This window comes from Salminus brasiliensis, chromosome 4, assembly GCF_030463535.1.
Source record: "Salminus brasiliensis chromosome 4, fSalBra1.hap2, whole genome shotgun sequence".
In the NCBI taxonomy this organism is placed as follows: domain Eukaryota; kingdom Metazoa; phylum Chordata; class Actinopteri; order Characiformes; family Bryconidae; genus Salminus; species Salminus brasiliensis.
In genome coordinates this window covers 31,637,761-31,657,404 of record NC_132881.1, presented here as the reverse complement: position 1 = coordinate 31,657,404, position 19,644 = coordinate 31,637,761, and the positions used below count along the sequence as shown (strand labels likewise).

Sequence of the window (19,644 nt, the reverse complement as noted above, 5' to 3'; positions counted from 1 at the left end):
CCGGACAGCTGATGCAGACCACAGGTTCGCCAGCATAGCTGACCTGATGGAGGCCAATCAGAATCTCAGTCGTTTCTGCATTTACTGTGAAGTAAGTGAAGTCTACACCCACACTGTTTTGCCAGCTGGTAAGGGCAGGTCATGTTTGTCACATAAGGTTACTTTTACTGTTTGTAATGAAGCTGATTGCACTCCCATTTTCAATAAAGATGGCACTATGCTATTATGTTTGTTTTTGATACTACTGCTGAGTAACCTTGAGTGATGGTGGATACCATTGCCAATCCAAACTTTCAAAATAAGGTATTTTTAATACCTTATTTTTCAGTTAAAGCAACTGTCAGGACCTACCAGGCACCCATTGCTTCTAGTCTATATACATAGGCTAGTCTATATACACTATATGGGCAGTAGTATCAGGACACCTGCTCATTCATAGTTTTTTCTGAAATCAAGGGTATTGAAATATCCTGCTTTTCTTGGAGTAACTGTCTCTACTGTCCAGGGAGGACTAGATTTAGGAGCATGGCTGTGAGGATTTGGTTGCATTGAGTGACTAGAGCAGTAGTGAGTTCAAGATGTTGAGTAGTCACCACCCCACCTCATCTACAACTCCACAATCCATCCCAAATGTATTAGATGGAGCACCATCATTCCAAAGAAAACAGTTCCTGGCTACAGATGAGGGGCTTTACACCCCTATAGCCCATGGCTAGGCATGGTGCCAACAAATTCATGTTTATCTGTTCCAGAGAGCTCCAGTCTATTGACAGTATCACTTCTCTACAGGGACTAGACCAGCTGTGTGTGCGTTTGCATCTGTGTTCGCAATAGGTGCAACTTGAATATATAGTAACATATAGTAATATATAGTTCATCACTGAACACAGACACACAGTATAATAGTTACAGTAATACTTTACCTTTAACCCTGTATGTAGGTCCACACTTCATTGCTGTTAAGGAGTGCCATAAAATTGAACCCTGTGGAACTCCAAAAAGCTAAATTCACAGTACAGTTGTGTTTGTTATACAGTTGCTTTTGAGGTAATAACTGAAGAATTTAAGTTTCATGATGATTTATGAAGAGTTTTTTTCTTGCAATTTTAAATGTGGATGACCAAGAAGATGACCCTTCAAAAACATTTTTGCTGTCTCAATCTATAATTTTAGCTATTTCAACCGGACAACTGCAAGCACTGTCGCCTGTGTGACATTTGTGTTATGGATTATGACCACCACTGCCTCTTCCTCAACAATTGTGTTGGGCGGGACAACCACCGGACCTTTGTGCTCTTCATCCTGGCCATGATGGTCGCCCACCTCATCTTCATCAGCACTGCTGGCTTTTACCTGTACAGGAGGCTGGCCACAGAGGAGCACTGGAACTGGACCGCAGTAGCAGGGAGGGAAGCGTGGGTGCTCCTGCTGCTCTTGCTAAACCTCATCACTCTCCTCTGGCAGGCCTGGCTGCTCTCTGAGCAGTTGGATGCCATTTCCACTGGAACCACCACCTACTTTAAGAACTCTCGTCATAAGAAGCCTTCTTGGCGCAAGCGCCTTGCCGCAGTTCTCTCTTTTCTGATTGAAGGGAGGAGTTTTAAGGGCAACCAGCGCAAGTCTGTTGACATTTAGAATTAGAAGAATTCATTGTGGTCTAAGGCATTTCCTTTATTTTGAAGCCATTTTTCACACTTAAAACCTGGGACATTGGAAAATGTTTACTTGCGAAACTAAAAAAATAAAATAAAAAAAAAATCAGTGAAAGCATCGCAGAACTGTTCAGATTCTCCTACTGTGTCACTCCATGTCCTGGTAATGCGTGAAACGCCTAGGTAATGTGCAGGTAAATTGCCATTTAATTACTGTGAAAGAGGCTTTAAGTTCTCTTGAGAGGCTTTTAGCTCTCTTAATTATTGATAAATTATCTTAAATTAAAGTTATTTATTTTAATTGTTTAAATATATGTTTTAGTGTTTTTATTGTCAAGCAATTGCATAATGTTTTTTTTTGGGGGGGGGGGGGGGATTTTTTACATCACAGTTTGTCTTAAGTATTCAAACATTATCCACAGTTTTTCACTGCACTAAACGCTCAACTTGTAGCTTTATATACATTACATTGGCACTAGTTTAGCCTTTTAATACAGGTATAAAATTGTTTTACATTGGTTTATTGAAATGTTACTTTGTAGTTCTATATATTATGAAAATGGAATGAAATATTGAAAGTGACCCACCCACACAGAGTACACCCACACAAGGAAATATTTTGAGTGATGAGCTACAAGTGTCACTATTATCATTAATAAGTCATGTAGCATCATTGAAAAATCACTTGGTCGATTGTGTAAATTTATTCCCACTATAGCAGATTTAGCAGCAAGGTACATGTTGCTAGAAAATCTGATTGAATGCCTGTCCAATGTAAGATATCATTCAGTTAAGAAATAATATATGCTGTGTATGTAATGTTGGGCAGTCTGATCACATTAGATCTGTAGGGGGACCTGTGCTGGAGTACTGGTCATGCTTTTAGGATACATTTTCATCATTAATCTTCTGCATAGTCTGCGTTTGTTATGATACTAAATTCCAAAATTTGTTGTAGTAATGCCAATCAGTAAAGGAACATGAATCTGCAGGCCTGAGAAAGACAGTGATGGGTAATTGCATTTCATTATTACTGTGACATGGATCTAACCACTGATGCAGCCCCCATCCCCCATCCCACTTCTGTCTATCGCTGCAGCTTTCAGAGGAAATGCAATTTGGCTACTTACATCAGGGCATCCATATAAATCAATTTTAAAAGAATACTCGCAGCATTTTTTTTTTTACCTAGCCTCTTCATGACCAAATGTTTGTAGACATCTCTTTTAATAAATACCTTCAGCTACTTTAAGTTGCACCCATTGCTGACACAGATGTGCAAATGTACACATGCAGCTTGTTTAGTGCCTATAAAGAAGTATCACCATTAGAATAGAACTCTCTGGAGCATAATAGCAATGTGAACCTATGGGTATCATGCCTAAAGCCAGTTGTGTGGGCTAGAGGGTTATGAAGTCCTCCAGTATTAAACAGTGGAGCGATGGAACTGTGTTCTCTGGGATGGTGGCGCTCCATTCAATACGTTTGGTATGAGGTGGGGACTTGAGGTGTGGCGCTCCTCATCCAACATCCAAAATCCTTTCCTAGATGGTAGAGATCCCTTGATTTAGGAAGGAACAATGAATTACCAGGTGTCCCAATATATTTGTCCATATAACACACTACATATACTACAGATATCACCCATTGAGATAGTGGATTGAGTAGCAAAACACTGAAATGTTCCTTTAATGTCTTGGCAGGCTAATTTTAAGATTTCAACACCCATTTTGGGCCCCTGTGTGGACTGCGCAGAGCTCACAGTCATAATGAGATGAAAAACTGATGTGGTTTAAGTGCTTGTTTGAGGAAGCGTTACCCTATGACTGTAAGAAGTCTATCTTCCCATCAGCTGACAGACACTCTCGCTGTAGCAGTGAATCATTGCTCTGGAGTTATAACATCTGTCACTATTTGAAACAGTGCATCTCGTGTGCGTCTCACATGTTCAGTCGCACCGTGTCCATTAGTGGATGAAATGATAATTCAGCTTAATTGCCTGTGATGGGTTCATTTGCTCTTTGGTTGGGTTATACAGTTCACATGTCTGCCAGCTACTGCAGCCTTTGCCAAAAAGCATATCATTACTGTTGGAACAAAACAATACGGGTATCTCCAAAAGACATCCTTTATCGGAGATAGAAGCAGGGTTCTTAGCTGTTAAAAGAAGTTCATTTGTGCCCAAGTTTTTAAAATGGAAAAAAACGGCTGTTTTTATTTATATTAATATTTATATTAATGAATAATAGTTTGCCCAATTTTACAGTAAAACCAAAGGGAAGGAGCACCATGCAGAGATTTGAGCTCATCATAACATGAATTACCTTTTTTTGGGCTATGGCTTGTTTACACTCATTAGAAAAGGCCAGGTAATGCAAATCTCACCCCTATAGTCTCAACAATCAGCAGCCGTAGTCTCCTCGAAGCAGCTGGGAACAACTAAGCAAGCTTGATGCATTTTGGCATCCCGTGGGCTAATAAAGTTTACATAGAAATCAGTTTTGCATTTAAAGAGCAAAGATATGTTAGAGGGAAAAAGATCACCTCTCCAACCGTTAAGCATTTAGGTGGATCAATCATGATTTGGCTTGTGTTGCAGTCAGTGGCACGAGGAACATTTCACTGGTAGAGGAAAGAATGAATTAAATTCATGCAGTTACCAGCAAAGTCTGGAAGCACACATCACACTGCTTCAAAAAAATCCACTAAGCTTTGCCATGGCCCTTACAACAGCCCATGTAAGACGGCCCAAGAATCTCACACTGCGACAAGCCATTTACTATATGTGTATATCTGTGTTTATATAAGGAGGTAAAAACATTTTCTATTGGCCCATTCATAATTTAATCTGACAATATAAAGAACAACTGCTGGATTTAAATCTATAAAAATATAATGTTAGATATTCATTTTTATTTGATACACGTGCTGATGCATTGCCGATGCCCTGATGAGGTCTTTGGATTTTACATTTACATGTCTTGGCTGTGAAAAATATAAAATGTCTATGAATTGATAGGACAAACACAACACATTGTCAATGAAATGTTTTTTGATAGTTTTTGTGAAAGTGGTTACCTTTTATATTTATATTTGTATTTATTTATGAGATTTGTACCACACTTTGGTGTGAATTTACCAATTAAAAGATAATCTGGGAAACCTTAGCTTTAAAGCCAAGTCATTTTCACTTCTCTGTTGCCAGTCATCACTTCCTGAGCTGTCCCTCTGAATGTAGCAAGCACCGTTTTGGCCTCATGTGTTGGCCGTCACAGTCTCATTTTCACTGTTGTCAGCCTTCTCAAGCTTTTTCTCCCTGTGCTAATGGAATCCGGTCTATCAGGACGTGCTTATTCAAAATGTCTGATACGGTAGGCATTATTGGGGTTAACATGGTGGCAGTCTGACATTTGTGTTTCTTGGACTCATGACTGTGGAATCTGCTTCTCAGTGCTGCTCTTGTTGTGTTTTGGTGACAAGGCTGACATTCTTCTGCATGATGCAACTTTATTTCATTGTTTTTCTGCATTGAACAGCTGCCTTAACTGAATACTTGCTGGGCAGAAGGAGAAGAGGTCTACTACTTAATCGTTCATTTTTTCCAGTGCCTGCACTGAGTCTACCATTCAGTGTGTGTTCAGTGAGCGTGAGGATGGACCGATTCCAGTCATGAACGGCCCCAGGTTTCTGCGTCTGAAGAGGCAAAGGAGGCCTTTAGGTAAAGATCATTGTTTTCCCCTATATTTTAGAACCTTATTTAAATATGTGATTATTTTCACTCTGTTACTCTATTTTCACTCTATTATGATGTGAAATAATCTCAGTTGAGTAATGCATATGAATGACACATGATTGCACAATTCTTTAAGCTGCATTATGCTGCATTATAGTATTTGCGGCATGCATGTCTTATGTTCTCCATATTGCAATTTGACTTGACTTGTAAACGTAACAAAAAAGTGACACAAAGGATTGTTTGAGTGATGCGATAGTTTTGGTTTTAAAATAGATTTTAATATAAAAAAAGCATTTTAACAAAAGTTAATATGGAAATCCAGTAAATTGAAGAAGACATACAGACTGTCGCTGTAGAGTAATAATTAATAATAATAATAATAATAATTCGAGAGACACAGCGTTTTACAGTTCTCACAAGTGCTGTCCTGTCTTGTTTCATCAAAGTCACAAGGAGCAGTTAGCAGCGTGCTGGGCCTGAATTAGCAATGATAGAGACGTTATTGTGCCTATTACAAGTGAGTGGAGAATGACAGTAATTTTGAAGCTGCTATTTTAAGTTTAGATGGTTTAGAGGGTTCTTTATACATATAGCTATCTCTTTTACTTTTAAAAAAGTTTATGGAACTAAAAATGTTTCTTCTGCGGGAAGTGCAGGTGGCTACAATGCTAAGATTTAATCACCAAACCCAAGCAATACATCATAGTTTATAAGACACTCACTAATTAATTCATAATCCTGCCAGACAGTTTTAGCAAGTGACATTTTAGCCTGGTTGTGGTGAGTAATAGAGATACGTTGAGATTGTGTGAGACAGGGAAGTTCCGTGGATGCGCACACAGAGACATGCCCACACCCAGCTCAGCAGATGCATACACCAGCAACCATAGACCACAGAGCCAATTAAAAGGAAGGAAGGAGAGAGGAAAAATGGCAGAGACCCTTCTGTTTCTGCTCCACTGAATTATTGACAGTAATCATCCAGGCCTTTAATGGCTGGGCCAGAGTGGAAATCATTTGGGTGGTGGGGGGGTAAATAATGCATGATGGGTAAGGGTGGGTCTGAGTCTGTGTGCGCGTGTATGCGTGTGTGAGTGTGTGTGCGCACATGAGGTTCCTCTCCTCCAGCTGCGTCTGCATAATGAGGGTAGGCGGGGATTGTGAAACACGCAGCTCAGAGCAGTGGGCCAGTGGGACATGAGTAAGGGAGAGGGAGGGAGAGAGTGAAGAGAGAGAGAGAGAGAGAGAGGGAGGGCAGGATACTGCCCAAAGCTGGAAGATAAGGTGCAACAGGGCGAGGCAGTGGATGAGACTCTAGTGGTGATCCAAACATGTGGATGGACCAGAGCGCTGCCCAGCGATGAGCACTATGCTAAGCCCCAAGATTAGGCAGACGAGGAGAGGTAAGCACTGCACTGCCCCTCTCTTTCTATCTCTCTCTCTCTTTCTCTCACTGCTTCTCTCCATCCACTCCCATCCTCAGCAGTGGCAGCAGCCTCTGCACTCCCTGAATGCACTCCTCCTGCACCGCTTCTGCTGAGAGCGCTGCTTTCATCTCTTAAAGCAGAAAAGATGCTGGAGACAGTGGTCCTGCATGGCTCAGGCTGGACAGCTCTGCCCGGTTGCTTAGTAACCTCTTTTTCAACTCGATAAATGTGAACGCTAGTGTAAGTGGTGCCCGGCTACGTGTCACTTCTTTTATTTGCTTCACCGAGAAAGTGGAGAGGAACAGTCCTATGGGAGAGGATGTGCATGCAGTGAATCCAGTTATGACAAACACTTAAAATCATTATACATATGCCCATTTCATGATGTCATAATAACATACAAGTATTTACTCTTCATGCATGTGTTTTTTTAAGCCAAACTTTGTGCAAAAAGATTACCTATGCTATTTTTCTTCATTCTATGATGAACTGCAGCTTTAACAGTCTCGCACACCCAATAAATCATAACAGCTGAATGTCAAACTTGGCTACAGTAGGACAGTAAAAAGCCTGCTAACAGCTGTGTGTATACGAGTGGGATAATCACTCGACGCACAGTGGTTAAACACAGTTGAAAATATGAAGATAAACCCCTCCCAAGTCAGAGCAGGGTACAGTGCAAGGCAGGTTTAGTTTACAGAGACAGAGTGCATGGTCCCATGCTGAGTCTTCAGCTCCTGAATGCAGGTTACAGGCGTGGTTGCTTGTCTACTTCAGCACTAATGCTTTCTGGCTGTAAAAGGCTATTTGCGGATTGATCCGCTGCCTGCTGTGGAACATAATACAGGCAAATGGAGCTGAAGCATGCTGCTTTGCTGCCTCCCTCTGCCTCTGCCACCCTGCATATGGAGCATGTCACCTTTGATGAGTGTTCTGGCTTCACCTGCCATGTCAGAGACTCCAGCAAGCACATTTTTAACATGCTGAGCGGAGTGCCCAGGCCACATCTCATTTGTTCTACAAAGATATGTTTCAATTGGAGCTCCCCCATGCGGAAATACGGATCAGCTGTTAGACTGTAGCTCTTTGTTTTTACATGACTAAATAGTGGGTCTTTGCTCTACTAAATGTAATGCATTGAATGACTTAATTGAAATGTGGATGGAATTTCCAGCTGCATTAAAAAGGCTTATTTTTCAGGTTATAATTATTGAATTATAGTTCTTTGTTTTTCTGAATTTTAACCCATTTTCTCCCCAATTTGGACCAGCAATTACCCAACCCACACACATTCCGCCATGCTGTGTACACGCTTTCCCAGGGGCAGACCCCAATGCTAGCCAGCCTTGCACTGGGGTGATGCGGGGTAAAAGTACCATCTACCCACCCTAGAGAGAGCAAGGCCAATTGTGCTCTTTCTGGGCCCCGGCTGCCGATGGCTAGCAGCATTTGAACTAGCGATTTAAATGATAGTTTTGTCAGTAATTATTGAGTATTAATTTGGAAGAAGCAAGCTAATTCAGTGCAACACTTTTTTCAGTGTGGGTGTGTTCCCAGAAGCTTGTTTGTTCATAATTGAGTACACGGTCTGATATGCAGCAGAGTCATGTTTGAGCTGTCACACACTGCTAATGAGGCATAACCTCAGCTCCATCTGCCAGCAATGACAGCAGGATTTGTCGCTCAGTAAACAGATATTTGAAAGGTTTACACTGAAGAAAAAGTGAATTTTGAATTGGTCTTTATAAGAGCTGTAATGGCATGGTATAATATCATTTAGACAGGCTTGGGCTACGTGATCGATTTCTGTAAAACCAGCATGGATGAGTGCAATTACAAACAGAAACAATTCCATGTGCTGATGCATTTGGTTGCGGATCAATCCGTGAAACACTCATCTTTGTTTTCCCCTGTGGCTCTTCCACAGCAGATCATTACAGGGACTACTGGAGAAGGCAGATAGATATTTATGTACATGCCTGAGATTAGATTTACTACCTGTCGTGAAAGCGGGACCACCTTGAGTGTCTTCCCTCTGCAAGGGCTCTGCTGGAAGAAAAAGAATGCATGAGTCACATGCATTTCCCGGCATGGCCATACCCCTGTGTGGAATGAGGAGGCCCTTGATTTTTCTTTTGCATTAGCCTTTCCTGCAGCATGACCAGAGCGGACCCGGCACGATTGCAAAGCCCATTTAGAGCTAATGTGGAATGGCAGGATGTCTTGGCTCCTGGGAAGGAGGAACAACAGCAGAGCTTAGCCCAGAGCCATGCAGTATTCATTATCATGCTGTTCCTCATGCCATCCTCAAGGTGTCCTCATGAAATGATGATGAGCTTCATTCCAAACTTTTTTTTATCTCTCTCTCTCTCTCTCTCTCTCTTGCTCTCTGATTTTTCTGTAATAGCACTCCTGGACTATTTTAGTCCTAGGTGTTTGATCGCTGCAGGCAGAGATTAATTGTTAAATTAATGCCTTAAATAAAATATTCATATATATCATATTAAAGGCAGCAAAGGGGCAGAATGGATAGAAAGAATGAATTCTCGTAGTCCTAAAATGAGCATCAATGAAATATGCATAGGCCTCACCAGACATGCCTTATTTTTAGCTCATCAGGCAATGAGCAGGCAAGCAGATAAATGGAAGAACATGTGATCCAGCTTCTTCTTGCAACCTGTGAATGTTTGAAATGAATGTCTGGCTGGCAGGCAGGCAGGTTTTGGCTTTAACTTTTTCTGCTAATGAGGAGAGACAGCACTGGGACTGTCCCTGAAGCTTGGTGTTTTAAGGAGTGAGTGATTTTCGGATTGCTTCCCCCACCTCCCGTCTTCCTGGTTTCCCTTGGGCAGAGAGGTCTACACTAACACTGATGAGACTTCCATTACCCACAGTGATTTAATGAGATTCTGGCAGTGTCTGCAGTCCTCCTTTAGACAAATGGACTCGGGGAATGGAATGGCCATTATGACCGGAGACCACAAGAAGCGATTGTGACTTTGCGAATACGAAAAGAGGCACAGAGTGAGAGTGTGGCAGAGTCCGCTGGAGAGAAGCGCCTGGAGAAGAGAAACCTGATATTGCTCTCAAATGCTGATGTCCTCAGCCTGCCTCTCTCAGCTGAAGGAGATGGGATAGATGGACAGGGGAAGATTGATTGATTTTTTTCTCCCTCCCTGTAGCCTCACATAATTCTGCTGCTGCTCTTTTTGCATTTGAAATGTGCCTCTCAAACGGTTGTATTATTTCCACAATACGTCAAGATTTACAGTTAACTGCAACTTTTACTATGAGATTCAGTGCACAGCCTATGAATTGGACTGTATAGTGGTCCTCTTCATTGCTTGAAGGCCTGACTAAATGTAAGATGGGTGTGATATGTCTTGTTCTTGTTAGTGGTGCAAGGAAAAAATGCTTGTATCAGCTCTGTAATATTTTATCAGCCTATTTGCATTGTATAGAAATGGGCAGCATTATGGATGACTCTAAAGGTTCACCTGTTTGCTGATAAAGGGAATTTGAATGCAATAAAGCAGTTTACAGTTTTCTGACTCGCTGATCTATGTGATTGTGTGTGTTTGTGCATGCAGCCAGGTCTAAGAGCATGGTGATGGGAGAGCTGACGCGGGGCTCCAGCCGGCCATCCTCCCCGGGCCTCCAGGAGAGGGCAGTGAAGGCTGGCTGGCTGAAGAAACAGCGCAGCATCATGAAGAACTGGCAGCTGCGATGGTTTGTGCTGCGTACTGATCAGCTGTACTTCTACAAAGATGAAGAAGAAACCAAACCACAGGTATAATGACTGAATCTTTGAAGCAACTTAAGCAATTACATGTGTCTCTGAAACATCCCAAATTAAAGTAAAAAGTTTTTTTCTTTCATACATTCATACAATATGTAATCAAAATTATGTCTGTTGTGTAAATATTACAACAATATTGCAACAAATCAAGCTTATATTAGAAATGATATTTCTATATTCCTATATACATGTGGAATTTGTTCTTTGAGTGTTAAATGCAGTAATACAGATGTACTGTTGGGTTCTTCAGGATATATTCCTAATCCTTTATATTCCATTATAATCCATTAATTTTGTGATAAAAAAAAAAGAATGCTGATAAGTGGCCATTTATGACCTCTCAAAAAACAATAGTTTTCTATCTGCTTGATTAATATTAGTATTTATTCATGCCTCAGGAAAGCCACTGACCTCTTATTTTACTTATGTCTTCTCACTCTCTTTAGCCTGCATAATCAATATGTTGTCCCTCGCAGCAGTGCTTTCATTGATTCTGAGATAACAAACTAATGTTTTACTGTTTATCTCTCAGAACTCTGTACATGGTGTGTGTGGCTTATTGATGCAAAGTTGCTGCTGTAACATGTGTCTTTCACCCATTAGTTTCATTCACTTCATTAATTTATTCATTTGTTCATTTGTATCTGATGTAGAGGATGTAACAAGACCACATAGGTTAATTGGAGATAAATGATTTTCATTGGACATATATATAATTATGACCACCACCTTATAGCGAGAATAACCACCAAGGATGACACCAGTGAGATGTCGTGGCATGGACTGTATTAGGTGATTATTAGGGAAGGTAGAGTGTCAATTGCTCTGTACCACTCACCAGAGTCTTCTTTCTTCTCTGGCATTATTGGCCTGTGGAGTACCAGTGTTCTGCTGTTGGGAGGCTCAGTGTGCTGGATGTAAAGCTAAATGATGTGCTGTGAAGTGTGTTAGGGGGCATTACCACATTTCCCTCTGCTTCCATTGTGCTGGCGTGGCAACCACACGCTCTACGACGAGCTAATTTGTTAACAGCCTGCCTGACCCTCCTGCTCGACAATGTCGTAAGTCACTGTGTTTAGCTGATGCAGAGCCACTGACCTTTGACCTGCAGAGGAGTAATGCTGCAGGCTGAGGGGATGAGACAGCATGTCTCCATCTCCGTGAACTGACCTGATACGTCCACCCCATCCATCTCCAAGCACTCTCCGCACTCCCCCTGGAGCCTTGAAATGCATGCAATGCTTGTGTGAGCCAACACCCACTAACCTCTGACTAAATCCTATCTCTTCTGCGGAAAACATGCCCAGCAGTTAAGCGGATAAATCAGTAGTTTAGCCTTATCATTGCATACCTGCTGAAATTTCATTTAGCTGCAGCTAAATAGCAGTGCAGCAATTTGGTTTAGTAAGCAGATTCTGCAGCGTGGCTCTGTGGCTGGTGGGGTAGCTGTGTAAAGGCTTCAATTCTGAGGATGAGTTCAGTACTGGAGGTGCATAATTTATAATGTGAAAGTGGTTTAGTCTAATTGTGCATGACTCAGCAATGCTGATTACAGCGTAAAATAGAGCTTCACACATAACAGGGCAAGCCGTGCTCCCACTCGCCTTTTATCAGCTGCTTATGCCTGAGGGGTATCTCATTTAGTAATTACCACCAAAAATCAATTTTCCATTTACAATGTCTTGATGGAGAACTAATCTGTAATAATCCCTAGAGAATAACTATTAATTCCACAAATAATTAAATAGATAAAACTTCATTTCAATGGGGGAGGTCAGTATATTCCAGTATTCATGCATTTTCACCTTGAACATGTCTTGCATTCTGTGTTTTTTTTTTTCTAGGGCTGTATCCCATTACATGGCTGCCAAGTCAATGAGCTGACCGCCAATCCGGACGAGCCTGGACGGCATCTTTTTGAGATAGTTCCAGGTGAGTGAGAATGCAGCAGTTTAGTAGCTTTCTGGGCTGTTTGAAATGCTCGCTGAACGCCCTCCAGCTCACCTTTCATACAAGCAAGGAGGATTTGGGGGGAAACAAGCTCACAGTCAGGGCAGTGTGCTGAGACGAGACAGTATATTGTAGCAGATGATAGACCGTTTCCTCATTACTGCTGCTATTCACTAGAGGGCACATGGTTTCCTCTGGCAAGAGCTGGGAAGCTGTCTGAAGGACATTTGTGGCTGTGGCAACACCTAAAGCTTCTCCCTAGTAACAGCAACAGATATTATCCCCACACAAAGTCAAACTAGCAAAGCATCGACTTTGTCATACGAGTTACATTCAAGTTTAGAGGTTTAATGTCAGTCTGTTGCTGATTTGTGAATAAACAGATGCACTGAAAACAGTAAGCCTGGCTGGGAATTGAGCAGCACAGAATTTACTTGAGTCACGTGTGCACATCATATTACACTGAAACTTGACTTTTTTTTCAAAACAGTTGTGTTTAGTCAAATAGAAATGATGTAGAAATTGAAATACACTATTGACTAATCATTGTATATTATCAGCAGTTTTGGTTTAGCCCTGAACCACATGAGAAAAAAGAGAGAAAAAGGCAAAGTAAACAGTTCACTATCATCCACTGTGCTCCAGCTACAGGTGCGCAGCAGTACTTTCCCATGGAGTCGTATCTGTTGAAACACACTCTGTTTAAGTACCCTGGGAACCCCCGACAGTTTGACTCATCTGTTTGACATGACAGGCACTCAGTGAGGCTCTTAAATCTAGTTGAATCTAGGGCGAGCTGTGATCGTTTACATTAAATGGTCAATCACAGGTTTAGACAGCATTAGAATGTTTTTATATTAGTAAGATTTTCTCTTTTTTGACCAAAATAAATGCTGAGGCTGTGTTTCAAGGTGTGGCTGAGGCTGTGTTTCAAGGTGCATTTATTAAGTAGTTTAAGTTGTTCTAATAGTGCATATGTGGCTTTGGTTGGAGCAAAACTGCTTGTACGTTGTATTACAAAGTTATTTACAACCCTGTTATATCGCTTTCTATTTGCTGGTTCACGGCACAAAGCTTTTAGATACCTCATATCATATGTTAGTTTTAACACTGTGTGTGTGTGTGTGTGTGTGTGTGTGTGTATCTATATATCTATCTATCTCTCTCTCTATATATATATATATATATATACTTTTTTTTTTTTTTTTTTTTTTTTTTTTTTTTGCTGTTCTTTCATTGTGTCCTCTTACCGAGATGGTTTTGGCTTTTCTTTCAGATGTTTAGCTCCAGAGAAGAAGGGATGGTAAAAGCTAGTGTTGGCTAGCATTAGCTATTCGCCTAGTGCAAGTCTCTATTTGTTTCCTAGGGTTTTCCTGCTCATTTGGATTTCAGTTATCATTGTAAAACCTGGTTATGTATTGAAGTTAGACAAATCAAGTCCTGGCCCAAGGCATTTTAGTCATAAACAGATTTAACTCAGTAAAAAAGTTAAATTTACATGTAAGATAATGAACAAGTTTCTGCTCATCTTTCTCAAGGGTGCAGATAGTTGGGGAGGGACCGGTATGCTGATAAAGCTAAGAAATGTTTTCAGAATGTTGGAGCTCAAGGTTAACTGTTACAGTCTTCATTCATGGTCAGAGAACAGTCTTGCAGGCAGCTCTATCTGTGACAACCCTTCTGTCTCTGATAACCTTTTACACACATAACTGACTGACTGTAGCCATTTACTGTAGATCACTACACTGTATACTGTCATTATTCTGTCATTTTGTCAGGTCTGAACTGGTCACTGTGTTCTTATGTAGCCTTTCACTGCATGCAGATCTATAGTCTCTTGGCATGCTGTGGCAAAACATGTAGTGTTTTGCCTGTTTATTGGGATGCTTGATTTCTGTGCCTAGCAACATGTGGATTGATGTAAAACGCTCCCCCCCTTTTTTTTTGTAACCTGCTGATGAGGGAATTCTTTCATTTACACCAAGCAAATATCACAAGCTGGTGCTATATCCCACAGCCTACAGGCTTTAAATCTAAAAAACTGCCAGTCCTGCTCACTTGTGACCAGAGCTGTGTGACTGCAGTATAGCAGTAGATTCCCAGATTGAGTTACTGTTATTGTCACACAAAAAGAAGAGGAAAAAAAACCTTCCTAACCTAAATGGAAGTCAGTGTAAAAAGATTTATTCCAAGTAATTTGCCTCACAGCCCAGTTTCCCAAACTCAAAACTATGTATATTACATTTATTTAGTTATTTAGAGTTTAAATTGTGTAAAAGCACAGGTTTTCAACTCATAACCCCTGTCTGGCATGTTATCTCGGCCAAGAAATACAGGGAATTTCACAAAATTTCACCACACTTTAGTTATCCAACATAATGATGTGTATCCAATAATGGAGTAAAATAAACAATACTGAGCAGTTAGATATGTGATGGAAAATGAGAACAGTGTGGTATTATTGTTACTATGTTGCAAAACATTAATACCAAAATGGTATTGCTCAGTGTACCTAAATGTGTGTCTTACTGTGTTTCATAAGACTTTGGGCTCAACATATGAGCACTGTTGTTATAAAGAGTGTATGTAGTTGGTGGTTGATATATTGTATATATTTCTTATTGCATTCTGTGATCTTGGAAGCTACATTTGTATACCTGTCAGTGTCCAAACACAGTGGAGGCTGGTCTGTAAGAGTGGATTATGTTGAGTGTGAAAGTCTCTTTTAATGACGCAAATGTGCTGAGCCTTACATTTTGTCATTAACTGGGAAAGTTTTGTACTGAGTCAGCCAAGTGCTGTGTCATAGCATACAGTGACTTGCGCCTTAGGGTGGACACACGGGTGGATCCTGTGCTTCTTGGTGGTCTTTTATCCCGGATTATCTAAGGCCAGATGAGCTCTTGTCTGTGTTCTCCTCCCATAAAGGGCTTTGATGCAGTAAAAGGCAAGGCAAATAGAAAGTCTGAGCAGATATTTCTCCTGAGAATGAAATGCTAGTGCTGCTTGATGAGAGGGAGTAGTTCAGCCTTTTACATTTAGATGCACTGCAGTCCAAGAGGTGATAACGAAGTGCTTTGACATACTGCATGGTGTTTTGCAGTTTTGCTTGCAGTTGTATTGTAAAAGTCATTGTAATGTCATGCCCCAGCCAAAACCCATACTTAAACCTGCATTTAACATTATAATATTTTATATTATATTATATATAAAAGATATAAAAGCATTTTAAAGTAAAGGAATTTTTTTTCAGCATTTCCCACTTAGAGCTGCTTGTTTCCTTGTGCTTAGAAAAGAAAATCTGTTCAAAACACATCTATAAAAGCAGTGGGCAGTTGCTTAAACATTAGGAGTGTTTTGACTCGATCCTTTTTGTAAATACAAGAAGATGATTCAAAATCATCAATTACTTGTAATCAAAGCTCTTCTCTTCCGCTATTGTGCTTGTTCTGTACAGACAGTACTGTAAAAAACCAAGGTTAAACACAAAAGAGCTGGACAACAGCCCGGTTTAGGCCTGTTTAGTGCAATATCACTTCATGTTTAAATGTCCGGCTCTTTTCATTTGGCATGCAGATAGATGTCAGCCACTTGAACAATGGCTCCATTTATGCCTGTTCCTGACACAAAGGCAGGAGCAGTGACTGGAGTGGGGCTGCACAGTGGAGGTCTGCGCTGAGCATGTGCCTGTGGCCGGCAGTCATCTAAAGAAAGCTCACGTCTGCTCTGCAACGAGTGCTTTACTGTACATTGTGAGCTCAGACGCTGGCCCCCAAACCCATCCCCCCGGGGCTGAGCAATAAAAGCATCTGTGTAACACACAATCGCCGTGTGGTCTCCAAAAAATGTCTTCAAAGAGGGGGAGAGCTTAATTAATAAGCACTGGAGTTTAATAAGGGAAAAAGATCCGGGCGACATGCAGGGATACGTGCGTCAGGCTTGTGGAAATGTTAACCCACCCCCATGTGAAGTCACGTTTTACTTCTGCACCGAGCAAACACACACACACACACACACACACACACACACACACACACACACTCTCTCTCTCTCTCTCTCACACACACACAGATTGATTAGCTGGGTCTGTTTGTGTTTGGGGGATGTTCGCAGTGTTTGGCAAAGATGAGCTTGGTGGTGGCGTGTCTCATGAGGGTGAGTGAGGGCAGGCCAAATCTCCACTCCCAGTCTGGAGGGGCTGTGCGAGAGTATATGTGTGTGTGTGTGTGCAGGAGCAGGGGGCAGGGAAAAAAGACAAGGAAGAGGAGAAAAAGAAGAAAAAAACAACTTTTTTGAATGAATGAATGGATGAAGCAAATCAAAGACTTGTTTTTCGGGTTTTCCGGATGTAATGCTGCTACTCTGGGGTTCTTTGGCACATGTTCTCTCTCTCTCTCTCTCTCTCTCTCTCTCTCTCTCTCTCTTCCCTCAGTCTTTCTTTTTTTCTTTCTCTCTCTCTCTCTCTCCCTCTATCTTTCTCTCTCTGCCTCCCTCTCTCTCCCTCTCTCTCCCTCTCTCTCTCCTGCTATCGAGTGCCCCTGGCACATACCTGTGTAAAGGATTCACCTTCTGGGCGGGCCATGGGTGGAACTGGCATGGCATTTGTGTAGCCGCTGTGTGCCGACATGGGGCTTGGCTGCTGCAGGCTGCAGGAGCACCACGCTGCTCAGCCGAAGGGTAAGCAACCCCACTTTCTTTACACAAGCTTCTGTCCTCTATCCTGTGCCTTTATCTGAAAGAGAAAGAGAGAGAGAGAGAGAGAGAGAAAGAGAGAGAGAGAGTCTGGCACAGGAGCAGGAGATGCACTGTTCCACTGTGAAAATGGCAGCACTTTGTTGGGATTTGCAGGAGTTTCTGGCTAGCTGCAGCTGGTGTAGGTCGTTTTGCTGGAAGTCTCTAAGTTCTGGGAAGTGCTGCTGGTGGTAAAGGCTGTAACATCTGGACCGGCAAATGCATAAAAAAAAAAAAATCCAGGAAGCTGCGGCTTCAGCGCGCAAGCCATTTTACATGTATTTTTGGAACGCGTTGTAAGGAGCACCAAGGGCTGGTGAAGAGACAGTCTTGCATGAGTGTGCCCCTGTAATTTGACATGAAGTGTGCTGAAAGGTGTTTCTGCATTTCTGCTGCTCTCTGATCTGTCCCTGCCACTTTAACCCTTTCCTTCCCACTCGCTCACCTGCACACCCGAATCAAATCAAAGTGATGCGTGGACCTGATTTCAGTGTGGACGTTATTTCCAGATGAATGAAGTACATTTGCTGCCAAAAGTAAAAGTAAAGGCAAAGTTTGGGTTTGACATGTATTTTATTCTTGAGGAAATGATGTACACATCTCTTTAAGCAGAGTGGGGAATCTGTGTTTAGGAGTAAATAAACAAAGTCAGAATAGCTAGCCTGTGACTCTGTGATCTGACTCTTTTTGAACCAGAACCCTTATCCCTTGAAGGACCCAGCTGAAGGCCCACAATCCAGTTGCAGAATCAAGCTTTGTACATTTCTTAGTAGCTACAATGGATTTGTATTGGCAATGACCCGGTGATACATTACATATCACTATACAGAGGACATGATTCCATATATTGCGATAATGTAAGTAAGATGATATATTGCGTTTAGACTTGCCCGAATGCACCATGTCATTAACATTTTTTAAAACGTGAAATCCTGTTTTTTTTTCCTTTAGTTTTGTCATGCATGTCATGCAGGCACCGATACGGTCATCCAAACCTCAGGTATTGTACAACATAAAACATACAACACTCAAATGCTCCAAAATACGAGCTATAGTTTAATATCACACACCATCATTTGTATAAAATGATGGAGTTAAAGAAAAGAACAGCGGTCGTCGTAAACACAATAAAAAATAAATTACTGTCTGCCACCATCTTTGCATGTAAAGCAGTAATGAAATATCATCAATATCAGTGTTTTTGCGAATCAATATAGTATTGCAAAACATATCACAATACTTTGATATATTGAAATTTTCTTACACCCCTAAAGGTAACTGAGTGATTAATAATAATAAATAAGTAAGAATATAAAGAATTAAAGCACAGGTTTTCAACCCAGGAGTACATCCTGTTCTGCATATCATTGATATTACTCCAGAACCTTGCATCTGCAAAACTGGAACTTTACAAAAAAAACTTCATAACTTTCAAAAAAGTCAAAGTAAAGATTTTTTTTCAGGTCATTTTTGAGCATTTTATTGGTCATCATGAATCAATTTTGACACAATGTAAGATTCACATTATTACAAAGTGACAAATATAAAAAATAAAAATGCAGCGACAAAATGTTTGTGTTGTCCTGCTCTTAATAAATGTGAAGGCAGAGGGTACTCCAGGAACAGGGGGTTAGAGAAATGACCAAATATAGTGTGACCTAAAACTTCTGACAGCAAGTTAGCAACAAATGTTATTTGCATTATGCTGATCAGTGGCCGTTCATTTTTATTTTTATTTTCTTTCAACAACATCAGCCTTTCTGATCGAAGGTTTCTTTTAATGACAGCCACGCTCTACAGTGTACACCGTGTAGAGTCTTGTTGCATTATACCACATAGACACGTCCAATAAAGTTATTGCCAGCAAGTAACATCAGCGCTCTGTGAAGCAAAGACATGCCTGGAGCCACTGCAGGGGGTTGGCACTATATTGGAGGTAAAGTAAGTAATTGTTGTGTAGCTGCTAGAGTTACGACTTTTTCCTGCGGCTCCTTTTCTGAGTGTTATCTGAGCTGTGAGAGTGTGGCTTTCTGAGGTAACCTGACAGTCTCCATGCAGAAGTGAAGCACTGCTGAGTTTGCACTTTTCAGTCTGGATATCTGATGACCACAATGCAAAGGGGAAGCCTCTGAAAGCAGATGAAAAAACCCAGACACCTCACCATAGTAATATAGTAAACATGAGATAGCATTGGATTTTTTTTTTTTTTTTTTTTTTTTTTTTACACTTTAAAATAAGAGTTTGTTAAAAATAAGCTTTACAAAATTCACACTCTTACCCCAAATGTACTCAGTCATACAAGACAAGCGTTTGGTGTGTGACGTTTGTTTGTATATTTTTGCAGCTACA

The 19,644-nt window shown here is 41.1% G+C and overlaps 1 protein-coding gene across 3 annotated transcripts in view; it reads left to right on the top strand.

Moving 5' to 3' along the window:
- The first annotated feature begins 1 nt into the window (after position 1).
- arhgap22a (Rho GTPase activating protein 22a) overlaps positions 2–19,644 on the top strand; it is a 38,362-nt gene continuing 18,719 nt past the window's right edge. Inside the window, exons 1-4 of one of the 3 annotated variants that reach the window (XM_072678010.1) lie at positions 2–91; positions 5,258–5,370; positions 10,406–10,605; positions 12,459–12,546. In XM_072678010.1, coding sequence (XP_072534111.1) covers positions 5,322–5,370; positions 10,406–10,605; positions 12,459–12,546 — 337 coding nt within the window. In that variant the 5' untranslated portion in view covers positions 2–91; positions 5,258–5,321. Of the gene's footprint in view, positions 92–4,944; positions 5,024–5,257; positions 5,371–6,632; positions 6,792–10,405; positions 10,606–12,458; positions 12,547–19,644 lie in introns of those variants that run through there. The other 2 variants (XM_072678009.1, XM_072678011.1) reach the window with 2 other exon arrangements.